The sequence below is a fragment of the Salmo salar genome, chromosome 15 (genome assembly GCF_965601325.2).
Source record: "Salmo salar chromosome 15, fSalSal1, whole genome shotgun sequence".
In the NCBI taxonomy this organism is placed as follows: Eukaryota; Metazoa; Chordata; class Actinopteri; order Salmoniformes; family Salmonidae; genus Salmo; species Salmo salar.
Window position 1 is genome coordinate 43,396,538 of NC_138305.1, and position 25,963 is coordinate 43,422,500.

Genomic DNA, 25,963 nt, shown 5'->3' on the forward strand with positions numbered 1-25,963 from the left:
TTACAAAGTTATGTCCAGAATGTGAGCAGTTTATTTTTGGATGCAATGTTCAGATATTCACAGAAGTATCTATAGCATAAGACAAATCATCCTAACCGGAAAAATGTAGGCTACATTTGTCCTAGCGCTGAGGAAAGATTGACGCAACACAAGCGGTCATATTTTCTAACTCTCGGCTGACATAAACTACACTATGAATTAGCCAATAGCAATTACTATGTACAATTAATCACATCACGGGTGAGCTCACCGTTGATCAAAATAATTGAGTAAAACACTTTCTAGAAATCGAAAGTAATCCGACGATTAGTTTCAGCGTGCAGCCATGCTTTTTTAGCTCACAGAAACCGAAGATAATAAGAGAAGACAAGATGAGTTGTTGAAGGGGTGTGGTCTACCATCATTCACATCCCACATTCACTTCCTGAAGTTCTCAAAAAATGAGTGAACCCTTACTCACCTCATTTTGTTATAGCATCTTTGGTCCGACAGACGATCAAGTGAAACCCAGAATGCATTGTATGTCAACAAACATGGCTCCATACACAAAGCTGGAATTAGCTTAGCTCATCATAATCAGTACAACCTTCAAAACATTATTTTACACACATACTATGCGCCCTTTACAATTTATGCAAAAATCGGAACGCATGATTTATCACGGGTAATTGAAAAACGTAAATAAAATAGTAAATATACTGCTCAAAAAAATAAAGGGAACACTAAAATAACACATCCTAGATCTGAATGAATGAAATAATCTTATTAAATACTTTTTTCTTTACATAGTTGAATGTGCTGACAACAAAAATCACACAAAAATAATCAATGGAAATCCAATTTATCAACCCATGGAGGTCTGGATTTGGAGTCACACTCAAAATTAAAGTGGAAAACCACACTACAGGCTGATCCAACTTTGATGTAATGTCCTTAAAACAAGTCAAAATGAGGCTCAGTAGTGTGTGTGGCCTCCACGTGCCTGTATGACATCCCTACAACGCCTGGGCATACTCCTGATGAGGTGGCGGATGGTCTCCTGAGGGATCTCCTCCCAGACCTGGACTAAAGCATCCGCCAACTCCTGGACAGTCTGTGGTGCAACGTGGCGTTGGTGGATGGAGCGAGACATGATGTCCCAGATGTGCTCAATTGGATTCAGGTCTGGGGAATGGGCGGGCCAGTCCATAGCATCAATGCCTTCCTCTTGCAGGAACTGCTGACACATTCCAGCCACATGAGGTCTAGCATTGTCTTGCATTAGGAGGAACCCAGGGCCAACCGCACCAGCATATGGTCTCACAAGGGGTCTGAGGATCTCATATCGGTACCTAATGGCAGTCAGGCTACCTCTGGCGAGCTGTGCGGCCCCCCAAAGAAATCCCACCCCACACCATGACTGACCCACCGCCAAACCGGCCATGCTGGAGGATGTTGCAGGCAGCAGAACGTTCTCCACGGCGTCTCCAGACTCTCTCACGTCTGTCACATGTGCTCAGTGTGAACCTGCTTCATCTGTGAAGAGCACAGGGCGCCAGTGGCGAATTTGCCAATCTTGGTGTTCTCTGGCAAATGCCAAACATCCTGCACGGTGTTGGGATGTAAGCACAACCCCCACCTGTGGACGTCGGGCCCTCATACCACCCTCATGGAGTCTGTTTCTGACCATTTGAGCAGACACATGCACATTTGTGGCCTGCTGGAGGTCATTTTGCAGGGCTCTGGCAGTGCTCCTCCTTGCACAAAGGCGGAGGTAGCGGTCCTGCTGCTGGGTTGTTGCCCTCCTACGGCCTCCTCCACGTCTCCTGATGTACTGGCCTGTCTCCTGGTAGCACCTCCATGCTCTGGACACTACGCTGACAGACACAGCAAACCTTCTTGCCACAGATCGCATTGATGTGCCATCCTGGATGAGCTGCACTACCTGAGCCACTTGTGTGGGTTGTAGACTCCGTCTCAAGCTACTACTAGAGTGAAAGCACCACCAGCATTCAAAAGTGACCAAAACATCAGCCAGGAAGCATAGGAACTGAGAAGTGGTCTGTGGTCCCCACCTGTAGAACCACTCCTTTATTGGGGGTGTCTTGCTAATTGCCTATAATTTCCATCTGTTGTCTATTCCATTTGCACAACAGCATGTGAAATTTATTGTCAATCAGTGTTGCTTCGTAAGTGGACAGTTTTATTTCACAGAAGTGTGATTGACTTGGAGTTAAGTGTTGTTTAAGTGTTCCCTTTATTTTTTTGAGCAGTGTATATCAATAATACCACACAAAACCTTTTTTGATAGTGATTTATTGATACAAATTGCGCATTTAGGCAGTCAATCACGGTAACCTCTCACTCCCACTCTGAGCCATTCAGTGTTGTTGTTTATGGAACAATCACATCCTGGAATGGAGAGAACGTTCGAACATCACGTGCATAAAAAAACTCACGCTGGGGCGACCGTTAGAGATATTTGGAACTCACGCGTGAAAGGGTTAAATGGAAGTAAGCGCTTTAAAGCTGAAGTTGAAAAGCTTTTTTTATAGGCCAACTTCAGGTAGTACTTTGTTTCAAAGCATTTTCTCCTTTTTTGGAACAACTGAACACTATCCTGATATCTGTGTGTGGAGTTGTTGACTCACACTAGGCCACAGACAGTGGAGGTGTGCCAGATGAAGAGGTACTGGCATCCGTCCGTCTCCAACAGAAACTCTGGGATGCCCTCCCCGGCTGAGGGGTTACATTGGAACAAGATGGCCGACGACACCGTATTGGAATTGTCCCGCATACACACAGACTCCGATGGGACCAGCACGTCCAGGTTACCACCTGAGGAGAACGAGTCCATCCGTCAATCACAAGCAGCTTAATGGAGTGAGCTCGTTGAGTCATTGACGTCAATGTAAGTATACTTGATTACCAATTACTGTATCTTGTGAGTGATGTTGACATCCGTCTGATCTTTAATAAGTGCAAGGTGAGGCACTGAGGATGTTCAACACCACGCTCCAAACCCACCCATACTGTATTCCCCAAAGGCCCAGACCACTTTGGAGTAAACCTGTGTCTAGCTCACGTCTTACCTTTGATGTAGTACTTGGCCTTGCTGGAGGAGCCGATCTTCCTACTGTAGTCTCCGTTGATCTTCACCTGGCAGATGTTGGCCCCGAGACACATGGAGAAGGAGCTGTCGGTGATGCCTGACAGCTGAATGTCATAGATGTACTTGTCCCCATTGGAGCGAATGTCCCCAGAGGCCTGGTGGAGCCTACAGTGGACAGACGGACAAAAAACCTGGCCTGAGTACATTCATAAAAGGCTTATTTTATCTTCCCTCTAGTACATTTTTAAATGTTTGTTTTATGTTCCCTGCTGCAACTGTAGAGAGGTTCAATTGCATCAGAGGCCCACTGGTGTTGTAATAGGCATTCAGGCAGTTAATAGGCCAGAGCAACATTTGACCGTTTAGGACATAAGAGGCTTTGACCCATAGAGATCATATTAAATTACTAGAGGCCTTGTCATAAACCCTCAAAGTTCCACAATGGGGCCAAAATGGCAGCCATCTTAGTCAGGGAGAAATCCAAAACCAGTCTAATTGGAATGAATGGCAGTAGGCATAGGTGATGCATTTCCTGCTTTTACTTATGCAGGAAAATAAAACTAAGGCATGTGATATATCAGAAATTTGGTGGAATTATAAATATAGTTTATACAGATTTTATTCACAATTTTTGTATAAATAGTCTCTAGAATATATGTAAACAGACCATAAATATTACAGATTTTGTTTTCTTGTAAAGCCGTGAGTGCTATTATATGATTATTTGTTGCATTTACAACTTGTCAAAGTCTTGTCATCAACTGATTTGAGCCAGTGTATGGCTGTGAATTGACTGCATTGTTTGAATGGAATGTTGGCTTATTGGGAGTTAAATTTGAAACATTTATGGAATCATTCCTCTAAAACATGTTGGCTGGCTAGCTAGCGGGTTAATACACATACAGTGAAAATAAATGATTCACATTCATGACACTATCTTTTCACAGCACTGGCAAAACCATAGTTGACCAGCTCCCTGACAAACATGGCTGATCTTTGGACCATCATAAGAAGGTTCATCTCCATTCTAGTATTCCAATTCTATGCTTTGACCTATGATCTCAATGACCTGGAAGATAACATGTTTAAAAATACATGTTTTCGGCTCAGCACATGAACTTGACTCATAACAGGTGTGAATATAATATGGTCAGGGTTAATTGTTTAACTCTAGCTGTATGACCGTTACAAAAAAAGATTGCAGATTTTTTTCTATACTGGTCTCCCATTGGAATCAAACCTACAACCCTAGCGTTGCAAGCACCATGCTGTACCAACTGAGCTACACGGGACTAGAATGGAGAGGTGGCCTGGGTTGTTGTGACAATAAAGTTGCTTGATTGAACTGTGTTGGTGGTGAGAGGTGTCACCTGTAGTAGAGGGCCCCCAGGCTGAAGTTGGCCCCTGTATCGGGGACTTTGATAGTTCCGTTGACCATCACCACCTCACGTTGTTGAGCAGCGCATGCCGCACGAGTCTCCCAGCCCAGCACAAACTCACATGAGGCTTCATCCACGCTAAGCACAGAGACACAGACATTTAGTCAGAGTGTGTGTACAGTATATGTGTCTGTGTGAGCGTTAACAGAAATCCTTGAAAGAGCGACAAATGAATGGAAAAGTTGAACTAGAAAAATAAACATGAAGTTCAAGACTTTAAAATGGACATTTCAATTGTAAATTTTCAACTACAAAGGAGGTTAAAGTGCCTCTTCAACTTGATCATTCAGTAACTTTTCCTAGTATTGTTGCGTTGAATAAGTTTGTTTTGCCCTCAGGTCTACATTTTAGTTGCTGACTGGAGGCTAGCTGGCTTTCCTCTGTAGGAGAGATGGCCATGTCCCAGATCTGTTTGTGCTGTATAGCCAACAACCATAGCAGTTGGTTATATGTCACAAACAGATCTGGGACAAGGCTACAGGCGAGGAGGCTCTCCCAAGCTAACTGCTTACAGCCCACTCACCTCAGCAGCTTGGGCTGGCCTATATTAGGACCACATGTCAGCTGGACCACTGTCTTGGCCTTGAGGCCGTTTCCACACACAGTGTCTCCCATGGTGTAGCTCACTAGGATCTTCTTATCTGGGAGAGGGAGGGTTGGTTAAGGTTGAGGCAATATGTCTATCACAGCTTATTTTAGTGGGTTGGGACACAAACACACAAGCCGAAGAACAATGTGAAACGTAACACATGGCATTCCAATTTTGAAAGAGTTTCCTCCAGTCCTGCTAAGGTGTGGGTGTGACGGAGCTGTAAGACCCACCAGAGACGGCCATCTTCTGGGTGTAGACACGGCCCAGGGTCTGGGTCTTACCCTCGCTGGTCCTCCGGCACACCGTGGCTCCCTCAGGGCAGCCTGGCAGGCCCCCATGGATCCCCTGGCACAGGTTGATATAGTACCTGGAGATCGCACAACCAAGCTAAAGTTCAAATAGGTTTTTTTCTAACAGCTTGCCACTACTGTGCATGTTCACTCATCATCAAGTTGTACAGAGGGAGAAAAAGACAGAACGGAAGAGGAGTAGGAGGGAGAGAGGAAGATAGAGAAGGAGTAGGGAAAAGCTAAACATACGCCATTTTGTTGTGGCTGAACTTCCAGGGCTCTGTGAGAGAGGAGAGGGTGCGCAGGTCGTAAGTTTGGTGCTGGTTCACCAGCTTACACTCCATCTTCTTGGGTGGGCATACAGTCGTGGTTCTCCACTGGAAGGTGGCAGCGCAGCCTCCTGTCTCACTGAGAAGCGCTGGGGTGCCGTGGCCGGCTGACTGGTCACAGGTGAACAGGATGGACGACTGCCTCTTCCCTGTAACTGAGAGGGAGACAGCACACAGCAGTATTGAGCACAGTTAAGTCCAGAGCCAACTCTGTTCCACATTATACAAGATAGCCTAAAAGCATTGCTTCGACCAGTAATTACCATTAGCGCAGAATCCCCATTTCCTGTCCTTGTTAAAGTCGCTGGTGGTGGCACACCAGAGTCTCCCACCGATCTTGCCCTCGGTTGTACACGCTGTGTACGACTTCTTCAGGAAGTTAAAGGGAAACACGCACACCTCCCCATTCTCAGTCACTGAAAAGGAAAACATGTACATCAATAAAAAAACACACTATATTTTGTTTGAAATGAGCTTCACTTTGGGATACAACACCACAAAAGGTTGATAAACACCTCATCAAGGCATCATAGGTCGCATCTTAAATAACACCATACACACACACACACACACACACACACACACACACACACACACATATATATATATATATATATGTGTATATATACACACACACACACACACACACACACACACACACACACACACACACACACACACACACACACACACACACACACACACATACATACATACATACATACATATGGGTGTCATTAGCGACTTGGTCATAGACTCAGAGGCAGGACTGACTGAGAACTGTCTAACCTGCTGGGCAGATGTCTCCTCCTCTGTACTGCATAATGACAGCCTGCTCTTCATGTTTGTAGTCCATAGTCATGGCCTGGCTAATGCCATAGGAGAATGCTGATCCGCCCGGCGACTGCACACACACTGCACTGTTCTTACATTTGGGGTCCGTCACCGCCCCACACACATTGATCTTATAGGTCTCTGAACCGACGCCGGGCACCTGGAAGAGAAAGACAAAGGGTATCAACAAGGATGAAATGCATCATGAAAAAGAAGAATAACTACTTAGAAAGAAAGCCCTGTCCACCTAATACATGGACAACTATGTGTTAATGCATAGATTAGCTAAGTAGCTATAATAGAAGTAGGTATATCGAGGGTAAGAGGCCACATATGAATGGTCAACCCACCTGGATCTCCCCAGAGAGGGGTGAGAGGTCAAAGGTGAACTGCAGCTGTGAGTCAGTTAGGTTACAGACACTGGTCTGAGTGGCATCAGGACAGACCAGCGGAGTGGCCCACTCAAACACATACATACAGTCCTGCTTCCTGATCATCTGGGGCGAGCCCTGGGGGGACAGGAAAGAGGCTTTCATTCTGCAAAGGCATTACCTCTATTTTTGCCATCTTTCAACACAAGAACCATCAGTGAGAAAAGACGACAATGAAAGAAAAGGTCTCTAATATATAGACACGCCATCTGTGAAACCTGTGGTACTGACCAGCTCCAGGCCTCTCTGGCAGGTGAACAGGATGGTGGAAGTGTAGTTCTGGGTGGAGTCAGAGGGGCAGGTGGTGGTGCTGTTGAAGGTGATTGACACCTCATTGGTCATGCTGTTGAACTCCGGGGTGGAAGTGATTCGACCAATGTCCTGTTAGTAGGAGAGAGACACAGAGAGAGAAATCCTTGAGCATGCTGGTTTGTAAACACAGAGGGAATACTATTAAAGAGTCTTCATTTCTGCTGTGTGCGTGTTGGGGTGTGCATGCGTTTCTCTGCGTGTGACTCACTACAGGGGGCCCCTCGTCAGGGTCCATGCAGACAGCGGCCCCTGGGGGACAGGTGACCCCAGGGATGGGGTTGAGGGGCTGGCAGATGTTGATGTAAAAGTCAGGGGACTGGTCGTTGTCCACCAGGTCCTCGTCTGTGGCCATGTAGTAGCCCGTCACATGGATCAGAGGAGTCAGGTCGATGAGGGTAGAGCCGTTCAGGACTGAACACTTCACCTATGGAAACATCATGAAAGAGAGAGACGATGGGGGCTAGCAAAGAAAAAAGATACATCAGATGTTTACATATTAAATAGCCTTTTAGATATAATACACCCAATACAGTATACCAAATTTGAATAGAAAGTTAACAGCTGTTGGTTGAGATCTGAACACCTCAATAAGATGTCAGTTGAGGTAATTCCTCAAGATGTACCATTCAGCAGATTAAACGTTATGTATTAAGAAAATCTTTCAGTCACCTGGGTAAAGCAGCACATCCATGTAGTTTGGTTATTCAACACAGACAGTCAGTTAACATCAGTAACAATAGATGAGCAGCACATTGACTTGTTTGAAATGACTTTACATCAAGGGCTCACTGGTTGCCGGATATGTATGGCATGACTGGTAAGCACTATTAAAGAAATTCCACCTATCAATCAGTGTCTAGGTAATGCAAATTGCCATATTACTTACGTCTATCCAATCTTTTCAGTTATACTCAGTCTAGGGAGTATGAGGCTATGGGTTGTTTTGGAATTGGGAAAAAAACACTTGTAATTACCTGCTGTTCGCACACCAGGGGCGTGTGCCAGGAGAAGAAGTGTGTGCACGTGTTCTTGTCTGAGTCCACCAGTACTGGCCCCGTACTGGCCTCTCCGTGGGCCTTGCACACAAAGCTGATGATACTTTTGTGTGTGATGGCGGGGTTGGCTGCACACACAGCCCCGCCCTCATAGGTCAGTTCCACCACCTGGTCCAGGTATGACAGCTTCCTGCTGGCCCGCCCGCCACTCAGAGCACTTTTGGGCTCCTTGATACACACACCTGCACCTTCACACACAAACAACTACTTTACCATAAGCAACTGAACAGACTGTCTACGTCGATCAAACTCAAGTCTACGCCCTCAATTTCGCGAATTTCTGCACAAGGATTCAGTTTTTTTTTTATATATATTTATTTTGTATTTCACACCCTTTTTCTCCCTACTTTCGATCTTGTCTCATCGCTGCAACTCCCCAACAGGCTCGAGAGGCGAAGGTCGAGTCATGCGTCCTCCGAAACATGACCCGCCGAACCTAGCATCTTAACACCCGCCCGCTTAACCTGGAAGCCAGAGGAGGAAACACTGTTCAACTGATGACCGAGGTCAGCCTGCAGGCGCCTGGCCCGCCACAGAGTCGCTAGAGCACGATGAGCCAAGTAAAACCCCCCCGGCCAAACCCTCCCCAAACGACGCTGGGCCAATTGTGCACCGCCCTATGGGACTCCCGATACAGCCCAGGATCGAACCCGGGTCTGTAGTGACGACCGGGTCTAAGGCACGTGATGCAGTGCCTTAGACCACTGCGCCACATTTTTTGTTAGCTTTTTTCATTTCAAAATGTCGCATGTGAATGAATATCTATTTATCTTCTCCCAGGAAGGTAACATATTGGAGAACCAGCCTCACAGTCCTGAGTCTAAAGCAGAGCCACAGACCGATTACAAAATACCGCTGAATAAACTAACATCGTCTAGAAGAGTCTGCTTAATTTCTACACAGTCGTCTTGGGACCCCTGTCTGGTCCATGGCTCAGTAAGCTGATCACTGCTGGATGGCAGACACATTGGCAGGCCTGTTGATTGATTCCTGCGGGGATCTGGCTTTGACCAGTATTAGAGCTTTCCCAGCCAACCCAGAGCTTATGAGATAGAATATGGTCTTACCTGTGTCTGGACCACAGCCTGCGTTGGCCAGTTCCCCACACACGTTGAGCCTGAACATCTTCCTAGGGTCCATGTTGTCATACACAGTGTAGCCTCCCTCCTGGCTTAGTCCATTCAGGTCAAAGAGGTGGCCTGGGTTCAGGAGGGCAACACAGTACATACATACACATGTCCAAACATTTTTTTTAACTATAGCACATGGAGGAGTTTCTCAGTAACTCTTTGCGGTCATGTGCTTGACTACTGCACCGAGATTCTATGAGAATGATAATCAAGAATGATAATTATACTAATTGCAAATACTTTAGTGCAGGCAGCGGTCTTTCAGTTTTCAGTGGCTGTGCGTGGGAATGGCACTCACCGGTGACTGGATTGGTGACTCTGCAGTCGCCATGCTGGCTGCTGTTGAGGGGGCAGGCGGCTGCAGTGAACCACACAAAGGTATAGACACAGTCCTCTATGGCCATGATCAGGGTTGGTCTTGAGTCCTGGGGCAGAAACACAGTCCGTCTACTCAGTTACATTTTATTCATTTAGCAGACACTCTTATCCAGAGGGACTTACAGTAGTGAGTGGAATCATTTTCATACTGGTCCCCCGTGGGAATCGAACCCACAACCCTGGCATTGCAAACGCCATGCTCTACCTATTGTGTGTGTGCATATCTGTGCGTGGGCATATTTGTGTTTATGCGTAATTGTGTGTGTATCTGCATGTGTGTGATGTCTATAATCCCTTACCACTTTGTCCCGGTCACATTTGAAGCGTATGATGGTGCTCTTATTCCTCTGTCCACCGGAACACATCTCTCCGTTGGTGTACTTGAGTACAAGGATGTTCTGGTCCCACTGTGGGGCAGACTCGGCCTCTCCCAGACTCACATAATGCTCTTCACTCTTCAGACAGGACGCTGCGTTGGACGGACACTTCCAGGAGCCTACAACATGAGGAAATAAATATGTATCCCATGGTTCAGAAGGTGAGCATAATTGCACCACATTCAAATTGTGAATGAAGACTTTATGAGAATGTTGATATTTGTTCACACAAATGGGGAAATAAAAAGGATATAGGCGCCACCAGTGTCCTTCATTTAAAGGATGCTGGTGTTGAGGATAGGCACTTACCCCCCTGTTGCACCAGAGACTTGCAGACATTGATGTAGTAGCGCTCCTGCTTCTCAGTGCTGGACTCCACCACCCAGTTTCTGGTGTTCAGGGCCAGAGAGGAGAGGTCGTACGACTTTCCATTAGAATCTCTGTGAGGAAGAATAAAGATAGGAGACAATCAGTCATTGTCTGGGAGAAAGAGGTTGTGGATGGAAGAGGGCTCCCAGAATAGAATAGAATATAATATGACTATGCATACTGGTAAGAGCAGCTGGTAGTTTTGACAGGGATACAGGCAAGAGCTGTACGCCAGGTAAAGAGATAGGTGCACTCTGCAGTCTCCTTGATAAATTCTGGCACCCCCTATAGGCAGAAACAACACAAAACAACCCGAGTAACTACCACATCCAAGCACACTTTGGGACAAGCAGAGAAGTTGCATTAGAGGTTTCCTCTTTCGCTTCGCTCAGACTCACAGGGTTCATTTTAGGATGACAGGAGAAGTAGATCGCTGTGGATCTCTGATAGATCCTATGGCAGGTCTCCCCACCAGTGTAGTTGAGTACCAGCTGTTCTCCAACATAGCTCAGAGTCTGTGAGGCCATGCCTAATACATTATAAAACAAAAGCAACATGCCTGAGGTTTTTGATCAGTTACTAACAAACCAAAATCAAAGCTTTTTTAAAGACCAAGTATTTGATACAGGTTTACATACCGGCAATTCTGTGGGTGCTGCCTTCCACCTGACAGACTGACACCTGGTCACTGCCTGTGTCTTTGTTTGTGCAGATCCCTTTCTGAAGCCCCCCGCAGACAGAGAAGTGGTACTGGTACTGGCCACTCTTCACCATGTAGTCCTTCCCTGACAGGGAACTCATGTCAAACATGTAGCCACTTCTGGGGTCCTTGACTTTACAGTTTTCACCTGCAGGAGTCAGGGAGAGGAGAGTTAACTTGAGCATGATGATGACACTAGTGGAGAGAAGTAACAGTCTTAGTCAGAGCCACAACATTAAACATGGCAGCCTCTTCTTTCAAGCCTACCCTGAGCACTGGTGAGAGGGCATGCCTCGGAGGTTCTCCAGATGAACACATATTCACAGCCGTCTTGGCGGTCAAAAACAGGAGAACCCTATTAGTAAAGGAACCAACCAAGAAAAATATAGGTATTAGGAGGGGAAATATATGGTAATAGGATCAGTAACATCAATAAGTAAAATTTCACACAGATTCCTGCCATTGATAAGTACACCAACTCTATGGCCATAACATGGAAGAGCATTCCCATAGAGAACAAGATGCGTGTATTTTACTCACAGGGTTGTCGTCACACTGGAAGATGATACGTGTGGAGTAGTGGTCTGTGTCACAGCGGTCCCCGTTGAGGTAGACAATGCTGATGGAGCCGTCAGAGGCCACCTGGGGGCTAGACTGGACGTAGCCCAGGTTCACACCTTTACCCTCCATGGTGCCACATGCACCCAAGAGGCCCGCTGCAGATGCACACATAGATGCATGTACAGGAGTTAAAACACAAAGCTAAAAATTGTCAAGAGCAATGCTAAACTGATGGTACAGCACAGAGGTATTCCTCCTCATTGGCTGGCATATCAACATAGGCTCATGGTGTGTGACTCACCGGGGCAGCCCTGGACTGGAGGCAGAGGTTTACACACGTTGATGAAGAAGCTGCGTTTCTTAGCCTGTTCAGCCGTGTCGATGGCCACCCAGGGACTGTCTTCACTGTCTCTGCTCAGGTGACTCAGGTCATACTCGTTACCATGGGAATCTAAAATGGAAGGACAAACAACGTCTTTCAATTAATGAAAATACCCATTTCTATGACCAGAGTTTGTTAAGGTGGATAGAGTGATATATGCCTCGTTAGAGACGTACTGAAGACATCCATACTGTTTTGAAGACATTGACAGTGTTGTTCCTACCAGTGATTTGACAGTCCACAGGGGCAGGGATGCATGCCAGGGCTGTGGAGAACTCAAAGAAGACATCATGGGTGACGTGTGTAGATGAGCTGAGCTCTTCTCGGACCAGTTTCAGAGTGCCAGGGTGGGCGTCCTGGTCACACACAAAACTAATGGTGAAGGTGTCCCTGGTGCCTGGGGGAGAACGGAGGAATCAGGACAGTTATCAGACCAAATGCTTATGAACTGACTCATTAAAAAGGGATTTTCCAGAGGATTGAAAACTAAGTTATTATTTTTTTAAAACCTCTCGTTTTGGACTCAACGTGTCAATGTATGGCTCATACATGCATAATAAACGATCTACAGTCCTCTTCCAGCGGAAAAAGGTACAGAATCCTTACATTCTAACCTGACATGTCGCGCATGAGATCTATGTGCTCGTTCCTGTCATGTAATAAACTTGCGCTCTGAAGCAAGAGTGTTGCTTTACCAAGGAGAGGAGGTAACATCGAGATCCTACTACTACAAAGGGAGGCTTACTGGATATCATATCTAAAAACATTGACCCCTAGTGGTCTGAATATTGACTTTGATCTCAGGCCCTTATGAACAAATCTTTCTTTTATGAACAAGTCCTATAAATGAATATATTATTTCTACAGCTTGTTAGCGTACACCTAATATGTTCCCCTGTTGATGATGCTCATTATACATTAAGGTTGAACCAAAAGATTACATGTAACAAATATTAAATGAAATACGAATCAATTATGTGAAATTTAATTAAACAATAATGTATGTTGATGCTAATATGATGTACAATATTCCATTATGTTTCTATATGATAACAATATCGTAATATATTTAATATGCCATAAACTAATAAATAAATAAATATATATATATTTTTTTTTTTAAGTTTCACTAATTTATTTTAATTAACTTAAATCATTATGACACACCCCTCACTATTGTCGTTGGTTGCACTAATTGCACTGTTTGTCTACATAACCTGGTTCAAGTATTCACTATGCCTTCACAAGTGATGCCGAAACGTTGGTAAATACCCATTAAATTGCTGGCAGTTTATATATGGAGTGTGCGACTTTCTTTCGCCGTTAGTCGAACACAAACACATTTTTCTGGGTGTGCGCCACTCATGTTTTTTAAAGATGGCATTGTAGCCACACAAATACATTTAGAAGATAATTGTCAACCAATCCCAAACGTGATGGACAATGTTGATTGGCAGGTGGAATGATGTCCAATGAGGTTGCAAGGTTAAAGTGGGAGGAGGGATCAGGTCAGCCCAGTATTGTCCAATGAGGTTGCAGGGTGAGCTCAACATGCACACTACATTGTTTTTGTTTTTTTAACTCTCTTTTGGTACACCTTACAGAGGCTCAAGAACAATGACGTTGTAGACAATTGTACACTATTTTGGCCTGTTTTGGCTCATGAGTGCTACTTTCAAAACTACTGGCGGAAATTATACAAAACTTCTGGCAAATCTCTTTAAGTCAAAGAATGTTTGAGAAATGCAGGATATAGCATGCAAAAAAATATGGATTCCATTTCTTAGGCAGCAATGCTAATATTGCTGTAATGTGCAACTCTATTATATAACACTGTGTGTACGATGATTTTTGTGCAAATTATGCATTTATGTTGAAGGGAGCAGCCGTGTTGATTGAAGATAACTGGGTCCATTGACTGTACCTGTAGGCCTGTCCAGGTCTCCTTTGTATGTGAGTGTGAGCAGGCCGTCAGTAGAGTACTGTAGAGATCTCTCCACTCCCACAGGACCAACAACCAGGTCATGGTCCAGCTCACAGCCAGCTACAGGCTTCCCCTGGTCCTTCCCACACTCTGCCACCTCATCACAGATATTCACCTGGGGGGGGGGGACGACGACGACAGTGTCATATAGTCAGGCACAGTGCCCAAAAACACTACTACACAAACAATGTGTACATTTCACTGCAACAGAAGTCAACTCAGGAACTGGAAGCCAGAGCTAGCCTGGGAAATGGATTCACTTTAGTTGATTTTATGACATATTTGACAGGGACGATGGACATTAGTCAACATTTCTGGGAATGTGCCATTTCTGCTATGCAGGCCAGAGGCTACAACCTGCCACTGTGTGGAGAAGTTAAAAGGAAACAGAACTAAAACTGCTTGGATATGCATCGATCCCCGGGTCAATTTTTTACGCGGACCCCAAACTGATCCAAATCTGTCATAAAATCGATTCAAGCGTTACGAATTGGCGGTTCACCATTTTTTTTTTTTTTAGCTCATATTACCTTCTTTCTACATCCCGAAAATACAATATTTTTTTGTGACAAATGATATGTCCTCTCCTTCAGTGTAAAACTAAGCATGTAAATGTGTTGACAGTCATTGATCTACAAGTCAATTTGCATGCCGAACAACCCAGGCAATATCAGTAGCCTAGTCAAACTGCGCACTGCTTCATGCACTCACCAACGAGAGGTAGGCCGCATGTCACCTTCAGCATTCAAATGTTTGTAAAATGGCGCAATTTTAGGTTTTATTCGTTGAGTGACAACCAATGTTATTGCTAGGTTATTGTTTTCAAATACCTAGTTGAAAATTGTGTTTTACCAGACTAAAATAGCCTAAGCAAGTGACGGAGACACGACTCATCTGGCTTTATAGCCTACCTCTGGGGTGTCAAACTTATTCCATGGAGGGCCTAGAGTCTGCAGGTTTTTTTTTTTTCTTCTTCTTCCAATTAAGCCATAGACAACCAGGTGTGGGGTGTAATTAGTGACCGTAATAAATCAATCAAATACAAGGGAGGAGCGAAAATCCGCAGACACTCAGCCCTCTGTGGAATGAGTTTGCCATGTGGCATACCTGCTGATCGACTCATCTGGCTATATACTGTAGGCTACCTGCTGATCGGGGCTTAGGGTAAATTAGATTTTATTTTGATTGTTCGGGTTCACCATCAGCAATCATTTTTGCTTTAAACCTCTACAGGATCGGTGTCCCCCTGCGGGACGGTTGAGCTAATGTGCGCTAATGTGATTAGCATGAGGTTGTAAGTAAAAAGAACATTTCCCACGACATAGACATATCTGATATGGGAAGAAAGCTTATATTCTTGTTAATCTAACTGCACTGTCCAATTTACAGTAGCTATTACAGTGAAAGAATACCATGCTATTGTTTGAATTGAGTGCAGTTTTGAACATGAAAATGTAATAAAACAATTAGGCACATTTGGGAAGACTTGATACAACATTTTGAACAGAAATACAATGGTTCATTGGATCAGTCTAAAAAGTTGCACGTGAACTGCTGCCATCTAGTGGCCAAAATCTAAATTGAACCTAAACTGGAATAATACATTGTGGCCTTTCTCTTGCATTTCAAATATGGAACAAAAATAAAACTATATTATCTTTTACCAGGTCTAATGTGTTATATTCTCCTACGTTAATTTAACATTTCCACAAACTTCAAAGTGTTTCCTTTGAAATGGTATCAAGAATATGCATATCCTTGCTTCAGGTCCTGAACTACAGGCAGTTAGATTTGGGTATGTCATTTTAGGCAAAAATGTAAAAAAAATGGGTCCGATCCACAATATGTGTACAGTTCCAGTTAAAAGTTTATAAAAAGTGTTTTTATTTATTTTTACTATTTTCTACATTGCAGAATAATAGTGAACACATCAAAACTATGAAATAACATATGGAATCATGTAGTAACCACTTTTCTTTTTACAAATCAAAATATATTTAATATTTGAGATTCTTCAAAGTCGCCACCCTTTGCCTTTGACGGCTTTGCACACTGTTGGCATTCTCTCACCAGCTTCACCTGGAATGCTTTTTCAACAGTCTTGAAGGAGTTCCCACATATGCTGAGCACTTGGTGGCTGCTTTTCCATCACTCTGTGGTCCAACTCATCCAAAACCATTTCAATTAGTTTGAGGTCGGGGGATTGTGAAGGCTAGGTCATCTGATGCAGCACTCCATCACTCTCTTCCTTGGTCAAATAGCCCTTACACAGCCCGGAGGTGTGTTGGGTCATTGTCCTGTTGTAAAACAAATTAGTCCCACTAAGCGCAAACCAGATGGGATGGAGTATCACTGCAGAATGCTGTGGTAGCCATGCTGGTTAAGTGTGCCTTGAATTCTAAATAAATCACTGACAGTGTCATCAGCAAAGCACCCCCACACCTCCTCCATGCTTCACGGTGGGGACCACACATGCAGAGATCATCCATTCACCTACTCTGCGTCTCACAAAGACACAGCATTTGGAACCAAAAATCTAAAATTTGGACTCATCAGACCAAAATACAGATTTCCAACGGTCTTGTGTCCATTGCACATGTTTCTTGGCACAAGCAAGTCTCTTCTTCTTATTGGTGTCCTTAAGTAGTGGTTTCTTTGCAGCAATTGGACCATGAAGGCCTGATTCACGCAGACTCCTCTGAACAGTTGATGTTGAGATGTGTCTGTTACTTGAACTCTGTGAAGCATTTATTTTGGTCTGCAATCTGAGGTGCAGTTAACTCTAATGAACGTATCCTCTGCAGCAGAGGTAACTCTGGGTCTTCCATTCCTGTGGCAGTCCTCATGAGAGCCAGTTTCATCATAGTACTTGATTTTTGCAGCTGCACTTGAAGAAACGTTCAAACTTCTTGAAATTTTCCGCATTGGCTGACCTTCTTGTATTAAAGTAACGGACTGTCGTTTCTCTTTGCCTATTTGAGTTGTTCTGCCATAATATGGACTTGGTCTTTTACCAGATAGGGCTATCTTCTGTATACCACCCCGACCTTGTCACAACACAACTGATTGGCTCAAACGCATTAAGGAGAGAAATTCCACAACTTAACAAGGGACACCTGTTAGTTGAAATGCATTCCAGGTGACTACCTCATGAAGCTGGTTGAGAGAATACCAAGAGTGTGCAAAGCTGTCATCAAGGCAAAGCGAGGCGACTTTGAAGAATCTCAAATCTATTTTGATTTGTTAAAAAGTGGTTACTACATGATTCCATATGTGTTATTTCATAGTTTATGTCTTCACTATTACTCGACAATGTAGAAAACAGTAAAAATAAAGAAAAACCCTGTAATTAGTAGGTGTGTCCAAACTTTTGACTGGTACTGTACATGGTCATTTTTAGACACACAGGGTCAAGTTGATCATTTCATAACGAGGACAACAATCACTTTTTCTACACTCACTGCGTGGTCCATGTGGGGGAAAAGAAAACTTCCAAACGGTCTGCCATTTGATTTTGAAACAGGGGTGAAGTCCAAAGTTGTACTATATATTCATTGGCTATATCATAGCTAATTTGTAAAGATAAATATTGATACATTACTAGCTCAAAACCTTTTAATCTGGAATTTTTTAAAATTATTTAGTGGATGTGGTGATTTCGGGGTGGTAGATGCCCAGTTTCATCACAACCACACACAGAGATCCAGCTGAATTTAGAATGGAAAATGAATGCGTTTATATAACAAATGTTAGTGCATCGAATCGTATCTCATTGATTTGTACTTCTAATCAAACTGAACGGTTTCAAACTAAAACGTATCGTTCCTGTATCGTATCTGAGCCCATGCATCTAGATACATATCGAATCATCTTGAAAGGGACAGGTGAACATGCCTAGTGACTTACCACGAAAGTTTTCCCATTCCCCTCAGCCTTGTAGCCAGTCTTGGAGGACAGAGGATGCAGATTGAACTCAAAGCCGGTGTTGGGATCCCTCACAGAGCAGGTCTGCCATAGAATAGAACAAAGAAACATTTAAAAATCATTGACGACACCTCACCAAATCTATAACAGAAGATCTAAAGACTTTAGAGATAAACATTCGCTTCAAGTTGATGTGGAATGCAACAACTCACCTTGTTCTTGTCATCAGCAGTACTGATGGCACAAGCTGCCCCAGTCTCCCACATGAAGTTGGCAGTACAGTTTCCATAATTGAGGAAACGAGGGCCGGACGACTGTAGATACAAATAAATACAGGCACATCTCACTCTTAAAATCATAGACAGACTTTATGATATAGATTTTTTTGACACAGTGGTCTATAAATATGTAATTTCACTTACCACAGACCCTCTGGAGCAGACCAGGTGGATACGTGTGGTGTAGGTGAGTTTCAGTCCATCTGAGATGCACTTGGAGCCGCCTGTGTACTCCAGCAGCAGGCGGTCCTTCTCCTCGATCACTGGACCTCTCTTAGCCAGGCCCATGTTACTGACAGACACCGTTTCAGACAGAATGCCCTGAAGACAACACACAGAGAAAGACCAGAATCACATCGGGCTACAGTTCAGTACTAAGACAGAACCACAGGGGATGGCTACCAGAACCAGACGAGGGATAGTAACAGTCTTACCTTAAATTGATATCAATAACAAAAAAAGATACATATCATTTGTGGAAAAATCTACTTTTTAATGCCGTTTAATGCACTGTTTTCCAGATAATGCCATTGGATAAATACTGTACTCCGGTGATAGAAGGATCTGAAGTGCAAGTTCCATGACCCAAACAGTGTTTAACACACATCATAGTGTGTAAACCTCCTCCTGTAGGTCATCCTGGAGCTTTTACACTAACCTGCTGAGGCTCGTATTTCATCTGGCAGACGGAGGCCTGGCGGTCACAGCCCTGCACGGCATTCAGAGGACGACACACATTGATGTAGTACTTCCTCAGGTTGTTAGGGTCAGACAGGTCCATGGCCTGCCAGTTTCTCCCTCCACTAGACCGGGAAAGACTGGGAGAGAGGACAGAGAGAGGAGGGTTACACACATTATTCTTCAAATATTGTTTCTTGTCTGCCTTTATTGGACATAACTAAGACCGATAATTTTTCTTGACCCCATGACCTGACCAGGACAAAGGAAGCTTTGTGGCCTGGGAAAACTCCTAGCCCTAGTCATAACATTGTGCAGGGAATTCTCACCTGGAGAGGTCGTACTGGTCCAGACTGTTGGGGTCTGTTACCACACACTCCTGTGGCCTCTCTGGACAGGCGTAGGACGTATACCACCTGAAGTTATAGGTGTACTTGTCTTCTACCTGTGAGGATCAACATGGTTATGAATAATGGTACGTTCATGGTATAAATACTACAGGTGGAACAGTGCATATGTGAACCATATGAGGAACTACATATTAGAGATTGGATGAGATCTGTCAGCAGGACATATACCCTGATAAAGACAGCTTGTCTGTCGAAACGTTGGACATAAATATTTTCGCATCTGAGCTCCTAGAGTGTGCGGCTCTCCTTTATTTTTTAAGTGTTCCACTCCGCTAGCCAGCACCTCGCCTAAATAGGTGTGCGTTACTTTCGCCTCTAGGACCCAGTCAGTACCTGAAACTCTGGCTTTCCAGCGCCGGCCTCTCGGTCACAGAGGAAGGAGATCATAGTGGAGCGAAGGGTGTGCTGCATGTTGTTGTACTGAGAGCCATTATTGTAGGACAGCTTGATCATCCCGTCATAGTAGGACAGCTGAGAGTTAAACTCCCCCAGGCTCCATGAATTAGAGCCACTGTAGCAGGCAGACAGACACCAAACATAAGAACAGAAGCTACAGTATATCCATCCATTACTTCAGACTAAAACGGTCAGTCCATTCAGTCCTCTAACCTCTGAACTCTAAAGCACATGTATGGACCCCAGATATAAGCTTGATCCTATTTTCCTACCACTGTAATAGGGCACTTCCACCTATTGTATATCCACAGGGATTTAGTATGACAAGAAGGGTTGATTTAAATGGTTAATACATGCCTTTGGTCCACTTGGCAGGCCCCAGCCTTCAGAGGGCATTTGGCTGCAGTGACAGAGCCACAGACGTTAATTAAGTAGTCATAATCTCCATTGGACATGTTGTAGAAGTCTCCTCCAGGTTTAGACAGGGGGGACAGGTCAAATGAGAACCCTGTAGAGAGAAGACAAAAGAGAAAATTATAGTAACGCATCAAACGGCTATATTACATCTCCATAATCTAAACCTCCTGTCCTCGTCTCCCTGCTTCCATATGAAACAATATTAAAGTTCTGGACACAAATTGCTGGTAGGCATCTGGGTCCATGTGACCTACCAGCTTGAGGGTCTTCCACCTTGCAGTTGTCCCCCTCTGTCCTGGACATGACGCAGGCTGCTGCCGTGTACCACTCAAACTCATACACACAGCCGTCACTGGACACACTCCGCATGATGGGGGCACTCTCTAGGTCACCTGGGTAGAAGGACAGGGGGAGAGACGGGACGCACACAGAAAGTCAGGAGGAGTTGAACAGCTAGACTTTAAAGACAACATTAAGGTAGGACTAAAATGCTAGCAAGCTCCACTTTCAGGTAGTCTTGCCACGATACAAAAATGTTGACTTCGATACTAAGTTTAGTATCACGATACTTGATACCATTACAATACTAGATATCAAAATGATACCACGGCAAAAAAGGCAGCGTATCAGCCTTAGTCACAGAATGGCACTTGTTCCAGACAGATCTTTTGAGTTCAATATCGTTACAGATTTGGGATTTTTGAATGTATACATTAATGAATCAATTATACAAAATTATACAATCAATTTGACGTTGGTAAAAAAAATTTTTTTATCCACAAGTGTATTACCAGCTGGGCACATCAATCTTAGATGATATCGCAGATCTAACACCCACTATCAGCTTCCTAGGCTACATTGGAAAGTGTTTTAGCCTGTAATGGACATTGTTTTGCAAACAGTAATTAACCGTTTCAACATTTTATATGCCGTGTTGCATCATTCAAGTGTTTTAACTTCTGTGCAGCATAAGCGGTGATGCAGCACAGGCTCCTAGTGAGTGCAGTGGTTTCTCAGGACAGGCTAGAGCCAGCAATGAGGAAGTGGAGCAGGCACGGTCCTCTCATGCTATTAGGGGACATTGGCAGCACTGATACAGACTTGATCCTCTATCAAAATCAGTAGACGACGTGAGACATTTGAAAGAAGTACCGAAAGTAACAGAAATTGTAGTAACGAACCGTTTTTCATGTTAAATTTTTAAAAAGTAACAACTTTTCAGTATAAAATGCAACACCACTTTCAGGTGAACAGTTATTCACCTTGGACTCTGCAACTAACTATTTCTAACACTCTCACCTGGCTTGCACTTCAGAATCATGATGGTCTTGATTTTTGTGTGCTTCCTGCATTCTCCTCCCTCAGTGTATACCAGCTGTATGTCGTTGCTGTCAGTCTTGGTAGGGGAGGTGAGAAATTTGCCCAAGCTGATTACTTTTTCCTTTCCTAAAGGAGAGGATGGAATACATTTTTTAAAGGCAACAAACAAGCTACAAACTGTAAGCCATCTTGGTCTCTCAGATTTGACAGTATGTTGTCCGTGTACAGATAACAATCAGGGCCTGTATTCAGAAAGCGTCTCAGAGTAGGTCTAGACTCAGTTTTGCCTTTTAGATCATAATGAAAATGGGGAACCTGAGCCTAAAACAGCACTCCTACTCTGAGACGCTTTATGAAGACAGGCCCAGATCTTCTCCAGACGTACCCACGGCACAGATGGCAGCGTCCTCGGGGCAGGTGCTGGTGGCCCCCTGCTGGAGGACTTTGTGACACACATTGACATAGAAGCGCATCCTGTCTGACTTGGGGGCATTGGCATCCACAGCCTCCCAGTTCTGGGCCGACTCAGACTCTGAAAGGCACAAGACAAGTTATGTGGTTTAGCATATAGACTGACTATACAAAACATGCTCTTTCCATGGGACTGACCAGGTGAATCAAGGTGAAAACTATGATCCCTTATTGATGTCACTTGTTAAATCCATTTCAAATCAGTGTAGATGAAGGGGAGGAGACAGGTTAAAGAAGGATTTTTAAGCCTTGAGACAATTGAGACATGGATTGTGTATGTGTGCCATTCAGAGGGTGAATGGAGAAGACAAAAGATTTAAGCTCCTTTGAACAGGGCAAGGGAGGTGCCAGGTACACCGGTTTGTGTCAAAAACTGCAATGCTGCTGGGTTTTTCACGCTCAAACGTTTCCCGTGTGTCTCAAGAATGGTCCACCACCAAAAGGACATCCAGCCAACTTGACACAACTGTGTGAAGCATTGGAGTCAACATGGGCCAGCATCCCTGTGGAATGATGAGATTGGCCTGACTGAAACATGGCTTAAGCCTGATGAATTTACTGTGTTAAATGCGGCCTCACCCCCTGGTTACACTAGTGACCATATCCCCCGCGCTTCCCGCAAAGGCGGAGGTGTTGCTAACATTTATGATAGCAAATTTAAATATACCAACAAAAAAACAACAACGACGTTTTCGTCTTTTGAGCTTCTAGTCATGAAATCTATGCAGCCTACTCAATCACTTTTTATAGCTACTGTTTACAGGCCTCCTGGGCCATATGCAGCGTTCCTCACTGAGTTCCCTGAATTCCTAATCGGACCTTGTAGTCATCGCAGATAATATTCTAATTTTTGGTGACTTTAATATTCACATGGAAAAGTCCACAGACCCACTCCAAAAGGCTTTCGGAGACATCATCGACTCAGTTGGTTTTGTCCAACATGTCTCTGGACCTACTCACTGCCACAGTCATACTCTGGACCTAGTTTTGTCCCATGGAATAAATGTTGTGGATCTTAATGTTTTTCCTCATAATCCTGGCCTATCGGACCACCATTTTATTACTTTAGCAATCGCAACAAATAATCTGCTCAGACCCCAACCAAGAAGCATTAAAAGTCGTGCTATAAATTCTCAGACAACCCAAAGATTCCTTGATGCCCTTCCAGACTCCCTCTGCCTACCCAAGGACGTCAGAGGACAAAAATCAGTTAACCACCTAACCGAGGAACTCAATTTAACCTTGCGCAATACCCTAGATGCAGTTGCACCCCTAAAAACTAAAAACATTTGTCATAAGAAACTAGCTCCCTGGTATACAGAAAATACACGAGCTCTGAAGCAAGCTTCCAGAAAATTGGAATGGAAATGGCGCCACACAAAACTGGAAGTCTTCCGACTAGCTTGGAAAGACAGTACCGTGCAGTATCGAAGAGCCCTCACTGCTGCTCGATTATCCTATTTTTCCAACTTAATTGACGAAATTTATTTTTGATACTGTCGCAAAGTTAACTAAAAAGCAGCATTCCCCAAGAGAGGATGGCTCTCACTTCAACAGTGATGAATTCATGAACTTCTTTGAGGAAAAGATCATGATCATTAGAAAGCAAATTACGGACTCCTCTTTAAATCTGCGTATTCCTCCAAGCTCCATTGTTCTGAGTCTGCACAACCCTGCCAGGACCTAGGATCAAGGGAGACACTAAAGTGTTTTAGTACTATATCTCTTGACACAATGATGAAAATAATCATGGCCTCTAAACCTTCAAGCTGCATACTGGACCCTATTCCAACTAAACTACTGAAAGAGCTGCTTTCTGTGCTTGGCCCTCCTATGTTGAACATAATAAACGGCTCTCTATCCACCGGATGTGTACCAAACTCACTAAAAGTGGCAGTAATAAAGCCTCTCTTGAAAAAGCCAAATCTTGACCCAGAAATTATAAAAAACTATTGGCCTATATCGAATCTTCCATTCCTCTCAAAAATGTTAGAAAAAGCTGTTGCGCAGCAACTCACTGCCTTCCTGAAGACAAACAATGTATACGAAACGCTTCAGTCTGGTTTTAGACCCCATCATAGCACTGAGACTGCACTTGTGAAGGTGGTAAATGACCTTTTAATGACGTCAGACCGAGGTTCTGTGTCTGTCCTCATGCTCCTAGATCTTAGTACTGCTTTTGATACCATCGATCACCACATTCTTTTGGAGAGATTGAAAACCCAAATTGGTCTACATGGACAAGTTCTGGCCTGGTTTAGGTCTTGATGCTTGTTCTAGGTCCCAAGAAACAAAGAGATCTTCTGTTGAATCTGACAATTAATCTGCATGGTTGTACAGTCGTCTTAAATAAAACTGTGAAGGTCCTCGGCGTTACTCTGGACCCTGATTTCTCGTTTGAAGAACATATCAAGACTGTTTCAAGGACAGCTTTTTTCCATCTATGTAACATTGCAAAAATCAGAAACTTTCTGTCCAAAAATGACACAGAAAAATTAATCCATGCCTTTGTTACTTCTAGGTTGGACTACTGCAATGCTCTACTTTCCGGCTACCCGGATAAAGCACTAAATAAACTTCAGTTAGTGCTAAATACGGCTGCTAGAATCCTGACTAGAACCAAAAAATGTGATCATATTACTCCAGTGCTAGCCTCCCTACACTGGCTTCCTGTTAAGGCAAGGGCTGATTTCAAGGTTTTACTGCTAACCTACAAAGCATTACATGGGCTTGCTCCTACCCATCTTTCCAATTTGGTCCTGCCGTACATACCTACGCATACGCTACGGTCACAAGACGCGGGCCTCCTAATTGTTCCTAGAATTTCTAAGTAAACAGCTGGAGGCAGGGCTTTCTCCTATAGAGCTCCATTTTTATGGAATAGTCTGCCTACCCATGTGAGAGACGCAGACTCAGTCTCAACCTTTAAGTCTTTACTGAAGACACATCTCTTCAGTAGGTCCTATGATTAAGTGTAGTCTGGCCCAGGGGTGTAATGGTGAACGGAAAGGCTGGAGCAACGAACCGCCCTTGCTGTCTCTGCCTGGCCGGTTTCCCCTCTTTCCACTGGGATTCTCTGCCTCTACCCCTATTACGGGGGCTGAGTCACTGGCTTACTGGTGTTCTTCCATGCCGTCCCTGGGAGGGGTGCGTCATTTGAGTGGGTTGAGTCACTGACGTGGTCTTCCTGTCTGGGTTGGCGCCCCCCCCCTTGGGCTGTGCCGTGGCGGAGATCTTTGTGGGCTATACTCGGCCTTGTCCCGGGATGGTATGTTGGTGGTTGGAGATATCCCTCCAGTGGTGTGGAGGCTGTGCTTTGGCAAAGTGGGTGGGGTTATATCCTACCTGTTTTGCCCTGTCCGGGGGTTTCATCGGATGGGGCCACAGTGTCTCCTGACCCCTCCTGTCTCAGCCTCCAGTATTTATGCTGCAGTAGTTTATGTGTCGGGGGGCTAGGGTCAGTCTGTCACATCTGGAGTATTTCTCTTGTCTTTTCCGGTGTCCTGTATGAATTTAAATATGCTCTCTCTAATTCTCTCTTTCTCTCTTTCTTTCTCTCTCTCGGAGGACCTGAGCCCTAGGACCATGCCTCAGGACTACCTGTCTTGATGACTCCTTGGTGTCCCCAGTTCACCTGGCCGTGCTGCTGCTCCAGTTCCAACTGTTCTGCCTGCAGCTATGGAACCCTGACCTGTTCACCGGACGTGCTACCTGTCCCAGAACTGTTGTCCCAGACCTGCTGGAACCCTGACCTATTCACCGGACGTGCTACCTGTCCCAGACCTGCTGTTTTCAACTCTCTAGAGACAGCAGGA

General features: G+C 44.4%; 1 protein-coding gene across 2 annotated transcripts in view; it reads right to left on the reverse strand.

Moving 5' to 3' along the window:
* Window positions 1-25,963, reverse strand: part of LOC106571395 (cation-independent mannose-6-phosphate receptor) — a 42,966-nt gene that overhangs the window by 3,135 nt on the left and 13,868 nt on the right. The window contains exons 12-45 of one of the 2 annotated variants that reach the window (XM_014144438.3): window positions 22,063-22,209; window positions 21,657-21,803; window positions 20,612-20,749; window positions 20,298-20,448; window positions 19,878-20,055; window positions 19,464-19,579; window positions 19,115-19,274; window positions 18,601-18,777; window positions 18,391-18,492; window positions 18,161-18,262; window positions 14,195-14,369; window positions 12,494-12,667; window positions 12,190-12,339; window positions 11,868-12,043; window positions 11,595-11,682; window positions 11,266-11,475; window positions 11,026-11,156; window positions 10,809-10,912; window positions 10,568-10,698; window positions 10,181-10,377; window positions 9,802-9,928; window positions 9,441-9,572; window positions 8,293-8,555; window positions 7,527-7,742; window positions 7,238-7,387; window positions 6,926-7,084; window positions 6,531-6,735; window positions 6,005-6,157; window positions 5,662-5,896; window positions 5,353-5,489; window positions 5,054-5,171; window positions 4,462-4,608; window positions 3,072-3,256; window positions 2,631-2,817 (exon numbers count right to left, since the gene is read on the reverse strand). In XM_014144438.3, the coding sequence (XP_013999913.1) occupies window positions 2,631-2,817; window positions 3,072-3,256; window positions 4,462-4,608; window positions 5,054-5,171; window positions 5,353-5,489; window positions 5,662-5,896; window positions 6,005-6,157; window positions 6,531-6,735; window positions 6,926-7,084; window positions 7,238-7,387; window positions 7,527-7,742; window positions 8,293-8,555; window positions 9,441-9,572; window positions 9,802-9,928; window positions 10,181-10,377; window positions 10,568-10,698; window positions 10,809-10,912; window positions 11,026-11,156; window positions 11,266-11,475; window positions 11,595-11,682; window positions 11,868-12,043; window positions 12,190-12,339; window positions 12,494-12,667; window positions 14,195-14,369; window positions 18,161-18,262; window positions 18,391-18,492; window positions 18,601-18,777; window positions 19,115-19,274; window positions 19,464-19,579; window positions 19,878-20,055; window positions 20,298-20,448; window positions 20,612-20,749; window positions 21,657-21,803; window positions 22,063-22,209 (5,368 nt within the window). Of the gene's footprint in view, window positions 1-2,630; window positions 2,818-3,071; window positions 3,257-4,461; window positions 4,609-5,053; window positions 5,172-5,352; window positions 5,490-5,661; window positions 5,897-6,004; window positions 6,158-6,530; window positions 6,736-6,925; window positions 7,085-7,237; window positions 7,388-7,526; window positions 7,743-8,292; window positions 8,562-9,440; window positions 9,573-9,801; window positions 9,929-10,180; window positions 10,378-10,567; window positions 10,699-10,808; window positions 10,913-11,025; window positions 11,157-11,265; window positions 11,476-11,594; window positions 11,683-11,867; window positions 12,044-12,189; window positions 12,340-12,493; window positions 12,668-14,194; window positions 14,370-18,160; window positions 18,263-18,390; window positions 18,493-18,600; window positions 18,778-19,114; window positions 19,275-19,463; window positions 19,580-19,877; window positions 20,056-20,297; window positions 20,449-20,611; window positions 20,750-21,656; window positions 21,804-22,062; window positions 22,210-25,963 lie in introns of both variants that reach the window. The other variant, XM_014144437.3, reaches the window with a different exon arrangement.